Source organism: Amphiura filiformis, chromosome 11, assembly GCF_039555335.1.
Source record: "Amphiura filiformis chromosome 11, Afil_fr2py, whole genome shotgun sequence".
NCBI classification, from domain to species: Eukaryota; Metazoa; Echinodermata; class Ophiuroidea; order Amphilepidida; family Amphiuridae; genus Amphiura; species Amphiura filiformis.
In genome coordinates, this window is record NC_092638.1 from 65,053,076 (window position 1) to 65,071,920 (window position 18,845).

At 36.2% G+C, this 18,845-nt stretch overlaps 1 protein-coding gene across 1 annotated transcript; it reads left to right on the forward strand.

The window, feature by feature from the left end:
- The first annotated feature begins 538 nt into the window (after positions 1-538).
- LOC140165154 (uncharacterized) lies at positions 539-16,510 on the forward strand. The gene is made up of 9 exons (XM_072188595.1): positions 539-678; positions 1,912-2,948; positions 5,445-5,589; positions 6,787-6,959; positions 10,470-10,614; positions 11,631-11,736; positions 12,708-12,877; positions 14,629-14,754; positions 15,037-16,510. Exons 1-9 carry the CDS (start codon positions 621-623, stop codon positions 15,126-15,128), a joined length of 2,052 nt encoding a protein of 683 aa, XP_072044696.1. The 5' UTR covers positions 539-620; the 3' UTR covers positions 15,129-16,510.
- The last annotated feature ends 2,335 nt before the right edge of the window (positions 16,511-18,845 follow it).

Here is an 18,845-nt window from a genome sequence, read left to right on the forward strand (position 1 = left end):
ATGAGAGTTAAATTAATTAAAAAATAAAACAAGTAACATAGTGATTGAACTATTAAATGAATTTTATAAAATAAAAATGCATAATATTAATTCCATATAATGTGGGTAATGAAAAATAAATCTACATTAAAAAAACCAAAAACGATATTTTCCGATAACAATGGCTTAATAATATTTTATCTGTATTGTTCAAATTAAATCTAATAATTAACCAACACTTACTCGTCAATCCTTTCCTTTATTACGCAAAATACCAGCATAAAGCTAAATTACTTAAACAATAATAAACGCAGTTTACTTTAAAAAAGTTTGTTTAAAAGTAGAAATTTATAAAAAATGATATAAAATTAATTTATTTAAATAATATATATAGCGCTACTAAATAAACAATACAGTGTATTGTATAATCCCATTAGCAGCCGGTAATCAATATCTGAATGTGTTATTATGAACGGTGTTGTTCAATTCTAAATTAGAAACAAAAGAAATTGCATATGTTTAAACAAATCAATTAAATTAATCAATGATATATCGGAAACGAAATCGTTGAAACGGTTATCCTTTAATATTACATTGAAGGCCATGATATACATTTAATAGATGACCAATCCGGTCTTATAATGGATTTAAACATCTTTATTATTACGATTTTGATTTGTTTTGCGGCAGCGCAACATGGTAAGTAGATGGCATATAAAAGTAATGTCTACCCCTTGAAGTGGGATCCAGTGTGATCCGGTGTATACAGGGTACTGTGAAAGTGTGAATTCGCGGTTAAAATCGTAGCAAACAACGGCTCATTTCCAACTTGTAATGAATAATGATGATTAATCCGATAATTTTCGTAAATGTTCATTGCCCAATCACGAAAATTGATTTCTTTTTGAAACTGGGGAGGGGATGGAGTTGGACAGAAATTTCTGAAGTGTAGCGATTTCCCCCCTTTTTGAAGCTAAAATGGTGAGAACAAATTCGCGCAAAGAGCGTAAAAATGGACACTTTTTAGGCTAAAATGTGACCGTACACCACGAATGAGCCGTAAATGTCCTCAATTGTATTCTGAGTTACAGTGTAAAATGGGCATGAAGGTCATATTCATAGGTATTTCAATTTGGTGCTACGTGTATCTCATTAAATGAGGTACACGTAGCACCAAATTGAGGTACCTATGAATACGACCTTCATGCCCATTTTACACTGTAACTCAGAATACAATTGAGGACATTTACGGCTCATTCGTGGTGTACGGTCACAAATTGCCAAATATAAGGGTTAACTTTGGTAAGAAACACACAAACCGGCGTGAGGAGTCAAGAGACATCACGGAGGTTGATTGTATGGGTCACCACCCTCCTATGAAAATATTAGGGTACCCCTGATCTATGTATAATAATGGTATATGAGTTACCAGATTTAATAGAGGTTATCTACTTTACTCATGTTTGACTTCTAACAAAAGGCGCTGATGGTTCCCGTAGTATTCCTCCTTCAAACCTGTACAGGAAAACCAAGTCAATGCACGACCTCGGAATTACTCGGAATGACTTTGGCGGACTATTTTGAAATAGTCATGGTTGCACATGCGGGTACTTCTTTTGAAAATCCTAAACAAGGTATAGCAGTCGCTGATAAGATATGCAGCTTATAGAACACGGATAACCTCTATTGACAGACCTGTTGACAATTTTAATTTTAATTTTAATTTTAATTTGTCTGGCATCGTTGAAAGGATACCATAGTGATCAGCTAGAGTCGTAGGTTTGTCATGATTTTAATGCAGCTAGAGTCGTAGGTTTGTCATGATTTTAATGCAGTGATATTTATAATATTATAATATTAATAAGGATGCCCACACTCTGTAAACGCCGTAATTTGTTTACATTTTCTTTCACTACTGATTTGGGCCCCTAGGACCACCAGTGCCTCCAGGTCAGGAACGACCTGCAGCACCACCAGTGGCTCCAGTTCAAGAACCACCTGCGCTGCCACCAGTGGCTCCGGTACAGGAGGAACCTGTAGGGCCAACAGTGGCTCCAGTGGCTCCAGTTCAAGAATCACCTGCAGGGGCACCAGTGGCTCCAGTTCAGGAAGATCCTGCAGGAGCACCAGTGGCTCCAGTGGCTCCAGTTCAAGAATCACCTGCAGGGGCACCAGTGGCTCCAGTTCAGGAAGATCCTGCAGGAGCACCAGTGGCTCCAGTGGCTCCAGTTCAAGAATCTCCTGCAGGGGCACCAGTGGCTCCAGTTCAGGAAGATCCTGCAGGAGCACCAGTGGCTCCAGTTCAAGAATCACCTACAGGGTCACCAGTGGCTCCAGTTCAGGAAGACCCTGCAGGAGCACCAGTGGCTCCAGTGGCTCCAGTTCAAGAATCACCTGCAGTTCCACCAGTGGCTCCAGTTCAGGAAGATCCTGCAGAAGCACCAGTGGCTCCAGTGGCTCCAGTTCAAGAACCCCCTGCAGGGTCACCAGTGGCTCCAGTTCAGGAAGATCCTGCAGGAGCACCAGTGGCTCCAGTGGCTCCAGTTCAAGAATCACCTACAGGGTCACCAGTGGCTCCAGTTCAGGAAGACCCTGCAGGAGCACCAGTGGCTCCAGTGGCTCCAGTTCAAGAACCCCCTGCAGGGTCACCAGTGGCTCCAGTTCAGGAAGACCCTGCAGGAGCACCAGTGGCTCCAGTGGCTCCAGTTCAAGAATCACCTACAGGGTCACCAGTGGCTCCAGTTCAGGGAGATCCTGCAGTGCCAATAGTGGCTCCCGTTCAGGAGGATCCTATGGAACCAACTGCAGCACCAGTTCAAGGTGCACCTGCTGTGAAACCATCGCCTCCACAGAACGTCCTATTTAAGCTGACTAGTCATGAGAGTTTTGCGTTGTCGTGGAGTGCACCTCTTGGTCCTTTGGATTACTACCTTCTCCATTATTTTCCTGACGGCCATAATAAAATGGAGGTAAGTAATAAATGAAATATTTATATCTAATATTGGTTTGTCATGTTTTGGACACCACAGAATGTATATACATGTATTAACATTTCTGTTAAGTTGAAATCATGACAAATTATCCGTCTGATCGGTATACCCAATGATCGTAAGTGAGGGTATGCTGTGAAACTAAGTAGTAACGGTTGCCTTGCCAGAGGTCTATACTTTGAATTTGGTTCTTAGCTCACCTGTAATGGGTTTTGAGCACTCTATAATTCCAAAGTTAGTCACTTGTACAGTAAACTTAAGTTAACCAAGTTATATATAATATTATGTAGGGCTATATAGTGAATTACTTACATTCTTTGAAGGTAATTACGTAATGAATATCATGCCAATTTCAAGATGCCCCAAAGATGTTTTACTTTAGTAAAACCTAGATACGATGATGCCTATACTGATGCACGGCAGTGAACGTAACCGTTCCGGCTGAAATCCAGAAATGACGTCATTTGTTCTGGTGCTGCCACTTCCGGGTATCGCGGGAGAAGAACATACCTTTTGCAAACAAAATGGCCGACTCGTCCCGGCCCCTTTCCAGCGAAAATACAGCTTATTTAGCCAATGTGAACATGGGGTCATCGGTTATAATATTTTCCTATCATATTGGACTAACACGTCAGCTACATGGTATTTCACGATATAACAGTAATAAAAAGAAAACTGCAAACGTTCGTTCGTCGGATGTTTGACGAAGTGACCAGCTCTAATGACGTCATGATGTAAACAACGTCCGGGTCGTTAATAATTAATTAGTTAAACCCAAATATGGAAACCTCCAAATCTATGCAAATTAGGTGTTCGACGAACCAAAATACGATCAGCCCACCTCCAAACTTATGCAAATGAGTTCAGGCGGTTCGGTTACGTGAACATGTAAACTAATGCGACTCTAGTGTATACCGACCTCTGTGAGATGCCCTGAAATAACAGCTGTATTTGGCAATATAAACAACGCGGAATGTTTTTTGCCTTTTAGCTTTTGCTGTGTAGCGTTTGCACAAACAATACAGGGTGTCCCAAATGTAGACAAATGTCATGCTGTCTTTTAATAAATCAAAAAGTGCAACAAGCGATAAAATGATGGATACATTTCTTAAAATATTTTACACAAGACTGAATTTTAATAATTGACGAGTATTTGTATCTTCATTTAGGTGTTATATAGTGATATTTGAATTTACATGAAGACCTGAGCGCAAGAAGACCGTAAGTCCACTTGGCCCCTCAACATGTATACACTAAAGTTACGTATAGTTTCTTAGGGTTTTATAATGTTTAATACATGTTCCAGGGTGAAAACATTATGAAAGGTTGTGAAACATTTGTTTTGGCCCCTGAACATGTATAAAACATTACCAAACTATATGAAACTATACGCAACTTGAGTGTATACATGTTGAGGGGCCAAGTGGACTTACGGCCTTCTTGCGCTTAGGTCTTCACATTCTGACTTGCTACATCAGCGGAAACAATATTTTTGGCATCCTTACATCTCAAATGATAAAACTAAATTTGATTCCATTTTTTGCCTATGCCCTAATGCTTCCCACGAGGGGTCGAATTTAAAATGTGTTCTATCATGACAGAGGAATGCTGTAAAGCTAAATTTATAGCGATTGGTTTTTAGCCAATGCAGTAGAGCACTCTTTGTTGCGTTGGGAAAAGCGCGTTACTTTATTTGTCAAATACTAATCGCTCGTCGGTCAGCGATGGAGTATAAATGCAGCTTAATGCTCGAACCTCAAATTGTTCCTCTCACTGCTTAATTAGCATATTGAGCTATATTGCACTAGAATACTTGGTTTAGGAGTTATATCAATTCGAGTAGGTCAAATGTTAAATAACTCATGTACATTTGTACATGGTTCAATTTTCTTAAATGTACCGATTCAGTCGTAACATAAATTACGCCTCTTGGCAAATGAAATAGGAAAATAAATTCTTTGAGAAATGTATTTACCTCAGAATTGGACAAAATCATACTCCTATTGAACTTTAGCTGCATTAAATCTAAAGGGAGACATGTCATTCAAATTGCACCAAAGTTTTGAATTAAGTATGCTTGAGATTTCTTATGTTTAATTTGAGACCAGTCTCCAGTAAAATCGGATCACTTACAAAATTTGACCTCTGTGTATGAACGTTTTGACATACTGACTATTCGAAATTATAACCCTTGAACTAAGCTCCCTAGGACAATATGACAACTCACCTTTTTTAATTCCTGGCGATAAGAGGAACAATTTGAGAGTGTAACATGATAATGCCATTTCTGAGTTTTGGTCCCTCTAATGACCTTCGACATCTGGGAATCATATAGAAAAATGGATCCAATTCTAGTTTTATTATTTGAGGTATACGGATGCTAAACAGATTGGTTCCACAATGCTGCAAAATAATACTATATACCAAGCACACAGCGCCATATACATGTACTCAGGCTATTTTCCATATTTTCAGATTACCATTAGCAAAACCGAGACACATTATAATGTAATCAATCCGAATTTGGATTTGGAAAAACTTGGCGTGAATTTATTTTCCGTTTCCGGTGACGAAGTCAGTGAGAAGGCAAAAATAACTGTACAAACAGGACCCAACACGGGTAAGTAGTATGTTCTTCACTGACTGTCCGTCTTTGCCTGAAAACAAATTCTGCAAAATCTTATATAAAGAGATATTTTGTGATTTAATCATCCTCTTTCAGGGTATGGTTCAATTCAAAACGATAATTTCCAAAATTTCAGTTGATTCGGGCATTTATTTACGAGTTACGCATAAGTATACTTCATTGGCTTAGGAAGTATTCAACATGGAGGGCTGAACATTTAAAAAATATTTGGTGAGCCAATGAGAGGTGCCCGAAGTAGTTCGCAACACAAACATAAAAAACCGGGCAAAACCCGGGGGAAAAACAGACCCATCATTTATCGGTATGACATTTTCATATAATCGTTGTGCAGAGCTACTACGGTATGGGTTCCCTGTACTAGCCCGAGGGGTATTACCCTCTCGGAGTCTCACAAACACCCATTTTCCCTCTATTTTATCACAATTTTTTAACTTCACATAGGATTATTTGGGGAGGGGGGGCAGCCCGCCCCAAAATTATTATGGTGGCTGAACCCCCAAGCCCCCCGGTTCCTAAGCCTATGTACTTGTATTATATCAAGCTATCAAGTATCAACAGCCCGAACATTTTATATAAATAAGAATTATTCTCAAGTTCAAGATTATTTTCAAATATAACAAATCCAAATTTGTGCATTTGTCATCAATTGATATTACCATCAACAGTGCTTTCACTTTCTTCTTGAGTGGCAGTTCAATGTCTCGAGTTGATTGCCTCTCTCTGAAATTATAATTGTAGTTTTCTTGCATAATTGTATGCATCTACTACCTCGTGCCCAGTGTCTGACGATATAGAATATCGCCTTTCAGTGGATTGCCAAAATTAGCAAAACATCGATCAGATATTTTCACGAAACCAAACAAAATGAGAGATTGCGCCTGTTAAAAAAACAAAACCTTTTATTAGTATCAGCCTACAAACCATAATAGTTTTGCATTGGTTGTATATAAAATATTCGTCGTTCGACACATCGATATTTTTATAGCATGTTTTCACGAAACCAAACAAAAATTTACATTGCCCACTTTAGCAAAACAAAACCTTGTATTAGAATCATCCTACACGCCATAATAGTTTTGTATTAGTTATAATTATATAAAATATTGATCGTTCAATTCAGACCATAAATGTTAACATTCATTTTCTTTCACTGTTGATATGGGAACTTAGAACCAACTGCAGCACCAGCTCAAGGGGCACCTGCTGTGAAACCATCGCCTCCACAGAACGTCCAATTTCAGCTGACTAGTCATGATAGTTTTGTGTTGTCATGGAGTGCACCTGCTGGACCTTTGGAGTATTACCTTATCCATTACTTTCCTGACGGAAAAACACAAATGGAGGTAAATAAGTCGCGGGTTGAGTACCACGAAGCCTGAACGCACAATGAAAACCATTGTGAGTTAAGGATTTCTGGTTATAAACCCTTAAAGTAATGAAGTGTTAAGATTTAAAATTTTGTAAGGCTTTCTGAATTATTTCAATTTATATTAGAGAATTAATTTGGAGAAAACTTTCTGATAATTACAAACACTCGCTGAGCAGCAAGACCTTCCCTCTAAGCTTTTAATCCGATAAGCTGATTATCTATTTGTTTTCATGAATTGGAAGATTGTCTTTGATGTATTACTGAGCTCAATCATCTGAAATTACTGGAGCGTAGTATTTTATTAACAGAAGGTTTTCTCCGAATTCGTTTCCTAATGTAAGAAGGTTTTTTTTAATGAGTTTATAGAAACACGATACAATATTGCGTTACTTTGAATATAATATAATGTGAAATATTGCAATAGAATGTAAAGGTAGGCATCTTTTTATATACTGTTTGGGGTTAAGTAAACTACATTTGCCAATATGCAATAACGTATTATTGCATATGTGACCCGGCAGCACAAACGAGCCGTAAATTCCCTAAATTGTATTCTGAGTTCTGAGGTGTAAAATGTGTACGAAGGTCGTATTCATCGGTCACTTAAGCTGGCGCGACATCTGTCTTATTTTGATAGTCACAACACCAATCAATAATCCTATTATTGAAGTGGATAATAAGCTTCTACCTTAGATGGCTATAGAACTTTTAATAGCTCTGGTCTTTGTTTGCTTTTGCTAAATCCTTTTCAAGTGGTGGGTTACCAGGCATTGTATTTTGTATAGGTATGCATAACCAACAATTAACAATGCGAGAAACTTCTTAAACCCCGTTGACTTGGGGATGATTTGAAATGACCGCCAATTATGACTGTTTGATATTTATTGCCAGCAATGTGGAAAAAAAGACACACGTAGAAACGAAAAAAGCTATAATTTAGTTGAAGGAGCAAAGTTTAACTAACCATAACCCCGCTTCTGGATATCGTTTGAAGTCAAATGATATACCATTTTAAGTTTATGATGTTTATTTTTAAACACGAAATAAAACAAAATTGATCGGGGGAGGAATTTACGGCTCATTCGCCGTGGACGGTCACATATTGCCTACCAGTTTTTAGCGTGAATTGTTTTCGAAGAAATCGCTGTAAAAGTAGTGATGTAACAGGATTAATTACCATAGCGATGGGTCAAAGCGAATTTTGAATGTATCACTTCCCGGCAAATATAAAAATGTTTTTAAAACGTTTTAAGCATATCATATTTTGGCTTTTGGGTTAGATATAAACCTTTTAATAACATTAAATGTCAGGTTATAATTATAAAGGTCATGGAAACATTTTAAAACGTTTTATATGAAAACACACTACAGCAATATCTTTTAAAATGTTTTAAAATGTTATGTAGTAGATAAAGGGTGAGAAACAGACCATTACCATAGATAATCGGTGTCTTGTTGAGGTATGGTGAGCATGTTAGTCGCTCGGAAGGCGAGACCCCGAAGGGGTCGAGCCTTCGAGCGACTAACATGCGAACCATACCTCAACAAGACACCGATTATCTATGTAGTAATGGTCTGTTTTGAACCGTTTATCTTACATATACGGTGAGCCAGAATAAACGAATTTGTTGTTATGGTTTATTCATTTTCCAAAAGACAAACTGGAAAAGCTGATATGATTATCTTGTGTAAGTTTAGGGTTTTCCAAAAATAAAAAAACACCGAAACAGTGTAATATTCTTCCCGTGTGTCCTGCGTTCGAGTCTACGAGTCTTATCAAGTATCAATTGCAAGTGATTTAATCAAATCAATACAGCATTGATTTTAACGGGAGATTCTATTCAATTCATTTGTGGTCCTGTCCCACTCGATAGCCTTATTTAATTCTTATTATGAATTCTTTATACATATTCGTAATATTAATAATGAATATGTAAATAGTTCAAAGGTCAAATTACCAAAGTGGGTGTGTTTTACCTAGACATGACGGTAACTCATTTAACACCATAGAATTTATATTTATCTTTAATATACTTATAGAACAAATGTCCTGAACCAAATCAATGCATATTCCTTGGTACCCTCCTCGACCTATTTTGGTTGGGGTTAGGCCTCAGATTGTTGTAGTTTTTCTACATCTAGTCTTGTGGCCTGTAATGTACTGCATTTTAGGTGCAAAATATCCTTGGTTGAACTTAATTTGTAAGACCTCATGGCTCTTGTTTTGTTACCTACTGTGTCGGAATCTGTGTTTGTTGGGAGAGGGGGGACAAAGGTAGATTGACATCCCTGTCCTAATTATACAGGCTTTAAGAGACATAATACAAACTAATTTGCATTATTCAATAAAGGTGTTTTTGGTGTCATTCAATACACACAAGTATTGTTTACCATCTTCATTTAAATCTAATATGCATAAACTTGCATAATAATTTATGCTGATCGTGTAAAATATATTAAACTTTGATGCATTTTAAGTTTGTTGAAATGTCCAAAAAGTCAAATAATGTGGCCAGTGTTTCTAAATATGAACATGTACTTCTCCTGTTCAAAATTTATTGACCTGACCAAGATTATCTTGACCTGACCAAGATTATCTTGACCTGACCAGATTATCTTGACCTGTCCAGATTATCTTGACCTGTCCAGATTATCTTGACCTGTCCACATTACTTGATATAATCAACAGTTGATCAGACTTTGAACAAAAGAAATACAATAGATAATGGAACAAAAGAAGAGGGCTAGACGTATATTGTAAAATAGTTTTTGCAAAAATGTTTTGCTAACTATTCTGTCAACACTTAAATATGTTAGAATATTTGCTGTAGGTTATAATTAACATATGTTTTGGAATGTTATGTAACGTTTTACACCCATCATAATTATACTCTTTATATAACCCGACATTTAAACGTTTTCTATTGCGAATGATGTCAAAAACGTTTTGTTTTTGCTGGGTTATCCCATGTCATGCATGTGCATGTGTGCAATCATATATTGAATACAATACCGCCCTTTTCAAAGACACTAATCGTACAGGTGCTAGTGAAATGTACATGAACTCAGCTAAATGTTAAATTTATATAGAGGTCTTTATACCTATCAATGGTACGACGCAGAGTTACAGCGTACGGCTAGTGCTGGGCAATAGATTCCAAGATCCTTTTGACCCATCACTATGGTAATTAATCCTAATACATCATCCATGGTACGGTGCAGAGTTACATCATACGGCTAGTGCTGGGCAATACATTCCAAGATCCTTTGGACCCATCGCTATGGTGATTAATCCTGCTACATCATTACCTTTACAGCGAATAGAGGAGGCCTCATCTGTAAACAGATATGACGTCATCGTTAAACAAAACAAAATGTGCACTGGATCAAACTTCAACCAAAGATGAAGAAAAAATTTCGAAATATTTCACACAATTCTAACAACGAGTCTTTTATAATTATGTTAATTTTCCTTTATTTTCAGGTTACCGTCAATAAAAGTGAAACGCACTATGATGTCGTCAATTCTGATTTGGATTTGCCAAAACTTGGAGTTAATTTATTTTCCGTATTCGGTGATGAAGTTAGTGAACAAGCAAATGTAAATGTACTTAAAGAACACGACCCGCGTAAGTAAGATACTAGATTTGATTGGGTCAGAATGGGCGGCCCAACAATAGAGTGATACATATTCAGTATGCTTCGACTATATTTATAAATACGTATTTATAAATACGCACGTATATATTAATACGCACGTGACCCATGGGCACGACATATCAAGACCAGTAAGAGTGACCAAATTCTCATGTATAGAAAAGGATAGGAAATCTGATTATCAAATTTAAGTATTAATTGAATAGCAAAATCATTACACATGGGGTGATACAGAATTTGTAATATGTTATCAAAAACAACATTTTGATAGTATTTGACGACGACGGAAACGTTTACAATATAATCACAAAGTTGAACAAAATAGACAATTTTGCTGCAGAGTAGTCTCTCGGTGTTCCACCTTTGTAAATGTATTGGAAGACCACCCGCTATGGCAGCGCGGAGGTGGTCAAGTGCGTATTTGTAAAAATGTATTTACAAAATAGTCGAAGCATACTGCTGTTTGGGCTCTCATACCTTACTGATCAAAATTGCAAACCAATAAAATGAACTTACTGTGTACGTTATAATCTTTGTCAACACCAGGTGATACGGAAAACTGCATGGTAACCCATCACCTATAGACGAATCAGACGAGTCAAGTGATGGTCAGGATCAAGTCGACCATAGCTGGGGGCCATTCGCGCTAAACTAGCTTAGTTCGTTTGGATTGCGATCCAAAACGCCCACTATCGCGAGCGCATCGGATACTCGCGTCACGTAAAATGGATAGAAGGCCCCAGCTATGGCCGCCAGTGAGGTGTAGGAATGTGTCAAGTCGGATTCGTGTATTGATTTCCTGATGATTGACTTGGTTTTGCCAGTTGGTTTATTTTTCCTGTTGGATTTTTTGATATAGGATGCAGCAGCTCATCAAAAATGTGACACATACACAGAAATTAGTGCAATATATTGGATTAGAAATAATAACCTCTTGATTGTCTTTGTTCTACCGATCCTTTTGCTCATTTATTGCTTTTTATTTCAGGCTTACCTCCTGCTGTTACTAGTGCTACCAAACAATGGATCTCTGACAGTGCCGTGCAACTACAATGGGTACCACCAGAAGGAGTATACGACTTTCTACTTCTCTTGTAATGACCATTGATTTGTTTTGTTTAATAAATGCGGTTGAATTGTTTAATAACATTTGATGAAAACAAAATAACACAAAAGCTATTATAGTCAGCAGCAATGTTTTATAGAGTTCAGAACAGCTTGGAAGTTTTATGAATATAATTTCCAATATAAAAATAATCACACGCATAGATAATTCTTCAAAAATAATCGAAATTCACTTAATTAATAAATATTTAAACAAATAAAAAAACCGAGGTCAATGTGCCCAAAGCCCAATCTACGGCTGAAGCGTGTTAATACTTAGAAGAATAAGCTTTCTTTTTGCTCTGCCATGCCCTCATGTGTTATGTTTTGTTACAAGCTGTATCCAAATGATTGGTAAACATCAGTTGTTGGTGTTTATTGACAAGCCCGCTTCTTCAATATGCAACATTGGATCCTTTTGAAATGACCATAATATTATATAGTTTTATGAACGTATATTACATTCATATATAAATAAGGTACGGTAGGTCACATGTTGCATTTGATATGGCAGTCTTTTCCATAATCACTGGAAGCTGATTGGTACCAATCATTTTGGTACAGATTGTATGTTATCATCAGTTCGTGTTTTCATTGGGTAAAAAGATTGACCGACGAACAAGCTTTAATTTCACCGATCACTTGATATTTCACATACCGGGTAGTTACAAATCTATGCGTATAAATATTAGACATTTGGCCAATGAAAAGGTTCATTTGATTGACTTTTGGCTTTAAAATCTAGTCCGAATACTATTGGCGTAATTCTAGTTTGCTTTCAGATTGCGGTGTTAACCTTAATAATGTGCATGCCACAAGAACACATCAAATGTACTCATTGGTCAATAACTGCAAAGTTGTAACAAACGTGAATACAATCTGTGCAAGTTGTGAACCATACGAAACATGCGTACAGGCTTAACATACTCATATTTACAAATCATTTCTATTTTCTCATTAGGTATGCCCCAGCAGCTGGAGGCGTCACAGCCCAATCACAAGTCCTGCCCAAATCAGAAACGTCATATAAAATTACGGGCTTGAAACTTGGCGTGAATTATACCATTCATCTCTACACCATTAGGAATGGAATACATAGCGATCCACCGGTTTTTACAGATTTGATGCCACGTAAGTTATATTTGCAATGTGTCACTTACGAACACGTCAAATGATACCTTATTATGTGCCGGAGTGCGTACATTAATTGACAAAACGGGCTTTTCGATAATATTGAGACCGAGAATCTTCCCTGTGGAACTACTTATATTTGTGATGCGATCAAGCTAAATCAGTCGGAACTCGGAAATATTGATTTTGAGATATAGCCTAATAAAGGAAATATTTCCTTTTGTTTTCTATTGTTTTTGAAACTCTTTAATTGCTCATATCTTTGGAACTGGTTGTTCATTTTCAATGGGGTTTTCTGTAAAATGCAGTTTTGTAATGATTTTTACAATCCTATAAGAAACTGAAAATTTAATATTTCTGAGTTCCGACTGATTTTGCTTGATCGCATCACATTTGCTAAGTTCATCAAGTACTTTCCTAATGAAAGAACCAATACTAATTTAACATGTGCTTTAATTTAAGTGGTAATTATTCCACCAACCAGTCATAAAACTATATTGTAAAATATTTTTATTAGTGTCACCGACTTTTCATATACAACACAAAATATGGGACGTTTTAGTGTTGAAGAAATCTTTGATAAACGCACGGAGAATACGCGCGGTAGACGTTGATTGTATGTCGGTCACCCAGTTAATGCAACGTGATTTTTTAAAACTTTTTCTCACTAGAAAGTATAATTTAGAATGTAACGTTATGATGTATGCATGTAGTGGTCCATAATCTACCGAAATATCAGGTTTTGGGTAATCGTAATATTCGGAAAGCACTTGAAAATAATTCATTTCTAGTGGGATGTTAGCGCTATTTTAAAATCAATTTCTGAATTATCCCTTAGACTAAATTTTGGTCTAAAGCATTGTGTGTGTTTGTGTGGGGGGATATATAAGAGGACCGAAGGCAGTATGCAAAATCGTTGGTTGAGTATGCACAGACTAACACAGATATATACGTACGTTATAAACACACGTATAAACGCACGTACCGCGTATGGAACATCACAATCTCTTTAATATGTTACGTTGTCGTCCAATTGTTGATATTTCGTGGGATAATATAATCGAATTTAGGACGAACTTCAATTAACCTTATGGGCACAAATCAAATTATCTCATCCAATCCCGGGACCCATTCAAACAAGAGTCGTCAATTTTGAAGAAAAAAAACCGTAATTTTTGCTTTCGTCCATAGAACAAGCTGTACATTTCGGAGAACTCTATCGTGCCTTTATCAAGTTTATTTTTGAGTTCCCAAAAGCCTTCTCCCAGCAGACATAAACTGATTTACAGACAACGATTACATGTCTGGTTAAATGTTATAAAACGTTTAAATCTAAATGTTATTAAAAGTTCAATTAGTTTTTATGTTTGGGCTTTTAATTTTTCATATTCATGGTAAAAGAAGACCTGGAAGGCAAAGAACATCCTACTTGTCTTATGTGCAAAAACTGTTGGGGGATTTCGACAACTTTCTACTGCCAGATCTGTTCTGTGTTCGTCCTATTATGTTTACTGTTTTAATATACAATACCATAAAAAAAAAACCAATTACGCTCATATCTTAAGTGTTAATGTTTCAAATTAAAGGCACGCTCACTTACATTGCCCTTTATTAACAATTACGAGGGCTTGTCTGATGTTACCAGCTTTGACGATACCTTTCATAGCTTGCTTCTGAATATAGTCAGAAAATTCTACATATATCAATATCTGCATTGAAATGAATTTAAATTAAACAATGCATTCTTTCAGATGTTGGCCAATGTACTCCAAACCCATGTAAGCATGACGGACAATGTACAGAAGGATCAAACGAATTCACCTGTGAATGTAAACAAGGATATATTGGCATTCTTTGTGAAAACTTTGATGAATCAGGTTGGTTGAGGTTACTTACTTTAACATTAGGCTATTGTAGAAAAGATTAGTTTTTCAACTTTATCAAGGTATTTCAAGATTATTTCAAACAAGTTCAAACTATTGATAATATAACATTGATAATGATTATTTCCATATTTATGATAATGATCATGCAACTGTTTAAAGCAAACACCACACGATGCCAAACCGTCGCTTCAATATTTTTTATTCATGAATATGGAAATATATTATAAAGAAATATAGTATTAAATCGTTTATTTCAAAATTATTTCTATACAGAATTTGCTGGTGTTGCTGGTCTTCGTGCATCTTCGACCATTCTGAGTTTGATGTCTGTCGTCGTGTGGACAGTCTACTACCAAGTATTTTAAGGGGGTGGGAGTATTAAGGGGAAACTGAGGGGGAAAGTTAAGTTAGGGTTGTGGGAAAAAAGGCGATATTCATAGTTTTTGCTGAACTCCCATCCCCCTGGCGTAATTATTGAACTTTTCCTAAGTGTCACAAAATGAAATACTATATTGCCTATACATTCATAGAAAATTAACATTTCGTTTTCTTGTATGAAAGAACTAATATTGTTATCATTATCATAAAAAGTAGCTTATATGTGATTGGACACGGCGAATCAGCCGTAAATTCGGCCCCTGGTCAATTTTGTTTTATTTCGTGTTTAGAAAATATATATCGTAAGCTTTAAAATGGTATATAATTTGACTTCAAATGATATCCAGAAGCGGGGTTATGGTTTGTTGAACTTTTTTCCTTCAACAAAATTGTACCTTTTTCGGTTAACTACGTGTGACTCTTTTTCCACATTTCTGGTAATAAATATCAAACAGACATAATTGGCGGTCATTTCAAATCATCCTCAAGTCAACGAGGTTCAGGAATGTCCTCTCATTGTTAATTGTTGGTTATACATACCTAGACAAAATGCAATGCTTTGTTATCTACCACTTGAACAGGATTTAGCCAAAGCAAACAAAGACAAGAACTATTCAATAGAAATAGGTAGAAGCTTAATATCCTCTTTAGCAATATGATTATTGATTGGTTTAAACGGTGGTTGATCAGACACTTGTCGCAACGAATTGAGATACCTATGAATACGACCGTCCCATACATTTTACACTATAACTCAGAATGCAGTTTGCCGAGTTTACGGCTCATTCGACGTGTCCACTCACATATATGTTTATGTGTTTCTTATCATTAGTACTGGAATTCTAGTGTTAAGAGGCACAGTATCGTCTTGCATATGATATATAACAAAAATCAGCATAGTTTCTAAGAATGATGTTAAATTAAAAGTAGCTCCAGAAATTAATTTTGTTTGAATATTTGTGATTATAAGCAACCTAACCATTTCTAAACCGGCATTTAAAATTGTGCTTAAAATTGAAGATTGAAAAGTGAAGGGTAATTAATTATTTTGCCCTTGATAAAAAACCCTTAATTCCAGGTTTGTGCATTATCTTGGGTTCAGGTTTTTAAGATAAATGCCACCTGATTTCATATATTAAACTTCATGCGACAAAATATTTGTGTATACACTGACACAGTAGATATCGTATAGTGTATAACATGTCTTTAAAGGTGAAATGTATATATAAAGAAAACACCGGAACACAGGAGATCTCATCTTACAGTCAGAGAATAAATATTTTAAAGTAAAATAGGTAACAAATGGTTCAATTTGTAAAAGAGCCACACAACTGTTTAAGGTAAGGTGTCTTATACGTCGTATAATTTGTAATTTGTAGAAAAGGAAAATAAAATATTTCGGGTAAATATGTACTATTTGCGAGTCAGTTGATGCTTTGTTAAAGATGCTCTAAGGTTGATAACACAACACTTTCTCACGGAAAGTATTTTCAGGGCACAGCGCCATCACCAGGTAAGTAATCATTTTACACAGGCGGGAATAAACCAATAGAAAATACACCCTGCAGCGAATCTTTTGGCTATTGTAATCTACACCGTCAAGTGCCGGTTTACATAATAAGCTGAATATATATACTCTGTCAATTAGTATTTGAGCAATAAGGTAGCTCACTTTCCCCAACACAACAAAAACAGTCCTAAACATCTCAAAAAAGTAACTAACCCCCCTTAAATAATGACCATTATTCAAAAACGGTTGTTTGTATTACAAATCTGTAAAATGCGTTGGAAGCAGAATTCTTGCACATTTTGACACCTCATTTGTAGCAATTGACTAAATGTCGACGTCACAGCGTACATTTAAATCAATATAACCCAAGATTTGAAAGTTGCAGTAAATTGTATTGATTTTGTATTCAGTGTAATGGAAGGAAACCTGTGTAATGATATCTGAGTGTTTTTGTATTGTAAAAATGTGTATGTAAGTGCAACTTTCAAATCTGGAACTCACTACATTAAATCGACCGATGTTTTATTGTTTTCTGAGCTATCGTATCAAATGAGGTGTCAAAATGCGCAGAAATAAATTCTGCTTCCAACGGATTTTACAGATTTGTAATACAATAGCCCCATTTTAATTAATGACCATTATTTAAGGGGTGTTAGTTACTGTTTTTGAGATGTTTATTTCATTTACTAAAAGCCAATTGCTATAGCTCAGTGATGAATTCTTAAACACTTTAGAAAGATCCTGCAATCTTATTGGTTCTTACCCGTATGATATGACACGATATCACACGGGTCAGCGCGTGTGCATCGACGCGATACGCGTACTCGCTATTTGAACCAATCGGAGGCGCATAGCAACAACGGGACTGATCGATTTTGAGCCCTAGGTATAATTCCTTGCAAAATGTAGGATTTAATTTGATTAAACTTTGTAATTGAATTGAAGTGTTTAAGAATGAGCATAAAGGTATTGTTTTTAGCCGCTGTGGTGCATCTATCGTCTCATATAACACGGGCGACATCATTATTTTTGGCGTAAAACAACTCGGCTTCACCTCGTTGTTTTACTTAAAATAATGATGTCGCCCGTGTTATATGAGACGATTATATGCACTCCAGCGGTTACTAAAACAATACCTTTATTCTCTAATTATAAATTTAGTTATAGAGATGCCTTTCCAATTCCATTTAACAGAGTGTAAATCTTATTGTTTACGTGTACAATCAAGCTTTTATTGTATCACCCTGTCTATTCGCCGTAGAAGTGATGTGATAATCGCATTAACTACCATAACAATAGATGAATAAAATTGTTGAATATATCGCCCAGCACTACAAGCAGGTTGCACTCATCAACTGTGTCTGTATGAAATCATAGATTGAATTCAATACCACTCTTTTCAAAGATACTAATTTTACAGGTGCGAGTGATATGAATATTCTACAGAATTGCGATAAAGGTCTTTATCCCTGTTCTTTGACATCATGGTTCAATGCATAGGTACCGCGTGAACGTAGTGCAGGGCGATATATTTAAAATTGTATTCATCTATTGCTATGGTAGTCAATCCGATTAATTACGTCAAGTTGCTGTATATAATATACAGTGTGTTTTTGTGTTGCGTGAACTCGGTAGCCGGTGATTTTGGCATGGGTCATTTTAGTGACCATGGTCAGAATTTAAAAGTTCGTTATAGCGCCCTCATGAAAGGTCTGACGAACAACAAACCATACATTTGGAACCCTCATGACCATAGGAGTAATTTGATATATTATTTGATATAATTGAAGCATTCTGATAATGTGACTCCGGCTCCATTTAACCTTGATTGACCCCTCCACGGGATGCCCGGACGTTTCATGGGGGGTAAGTGTAAAAGTTCAACTACCTTTTCCCACGAAATAAGGGTGTTGTTGAAATGCCTACATAGTCTATTGTTACGGGATTTTATTGGACTATTTGTACAGAATGACGTCATGAGTAAAAAAGAAAGAAAACAAAACAGCACAAAAAACGGACACAGTGAAAAAACCCCAATTCTTAACAGTGTACATGTACATACAAAAAAAGAAAAAAAAGAAAGAAGATTACATTGTACGACATTTATCAACATATATATCCGATAGACGTATTCTTTCAATAAAAAAATATTTGTTACAATTAAATGTAAACCTATTTCACAATTCATCGAGAA

Bases quoted from the DNA above. Each gene is read 5' to 3' on its own strand.
- LOC140165154 (XM_072188595.1), top strand. From the start codon at position 621: ATGGATTTAAACATCTTTATTATTACGATTTTGATTTGTTTTGCGGCA. The intron at 2,949-5,444 runs GTAAGTAATAAA...CCATATTTTCAG, and splicing joins ACGGCCATAATAAAATGGAG to ATTACCATTAGCAAAACCGA. The intron at 11,737-12,707 runs GTAATGACCATT...TTTTCTCATTAG, and splicing joins TACGACTTTCTACTTCTCTT to GTATGCCCCAGCAGCTGGAG.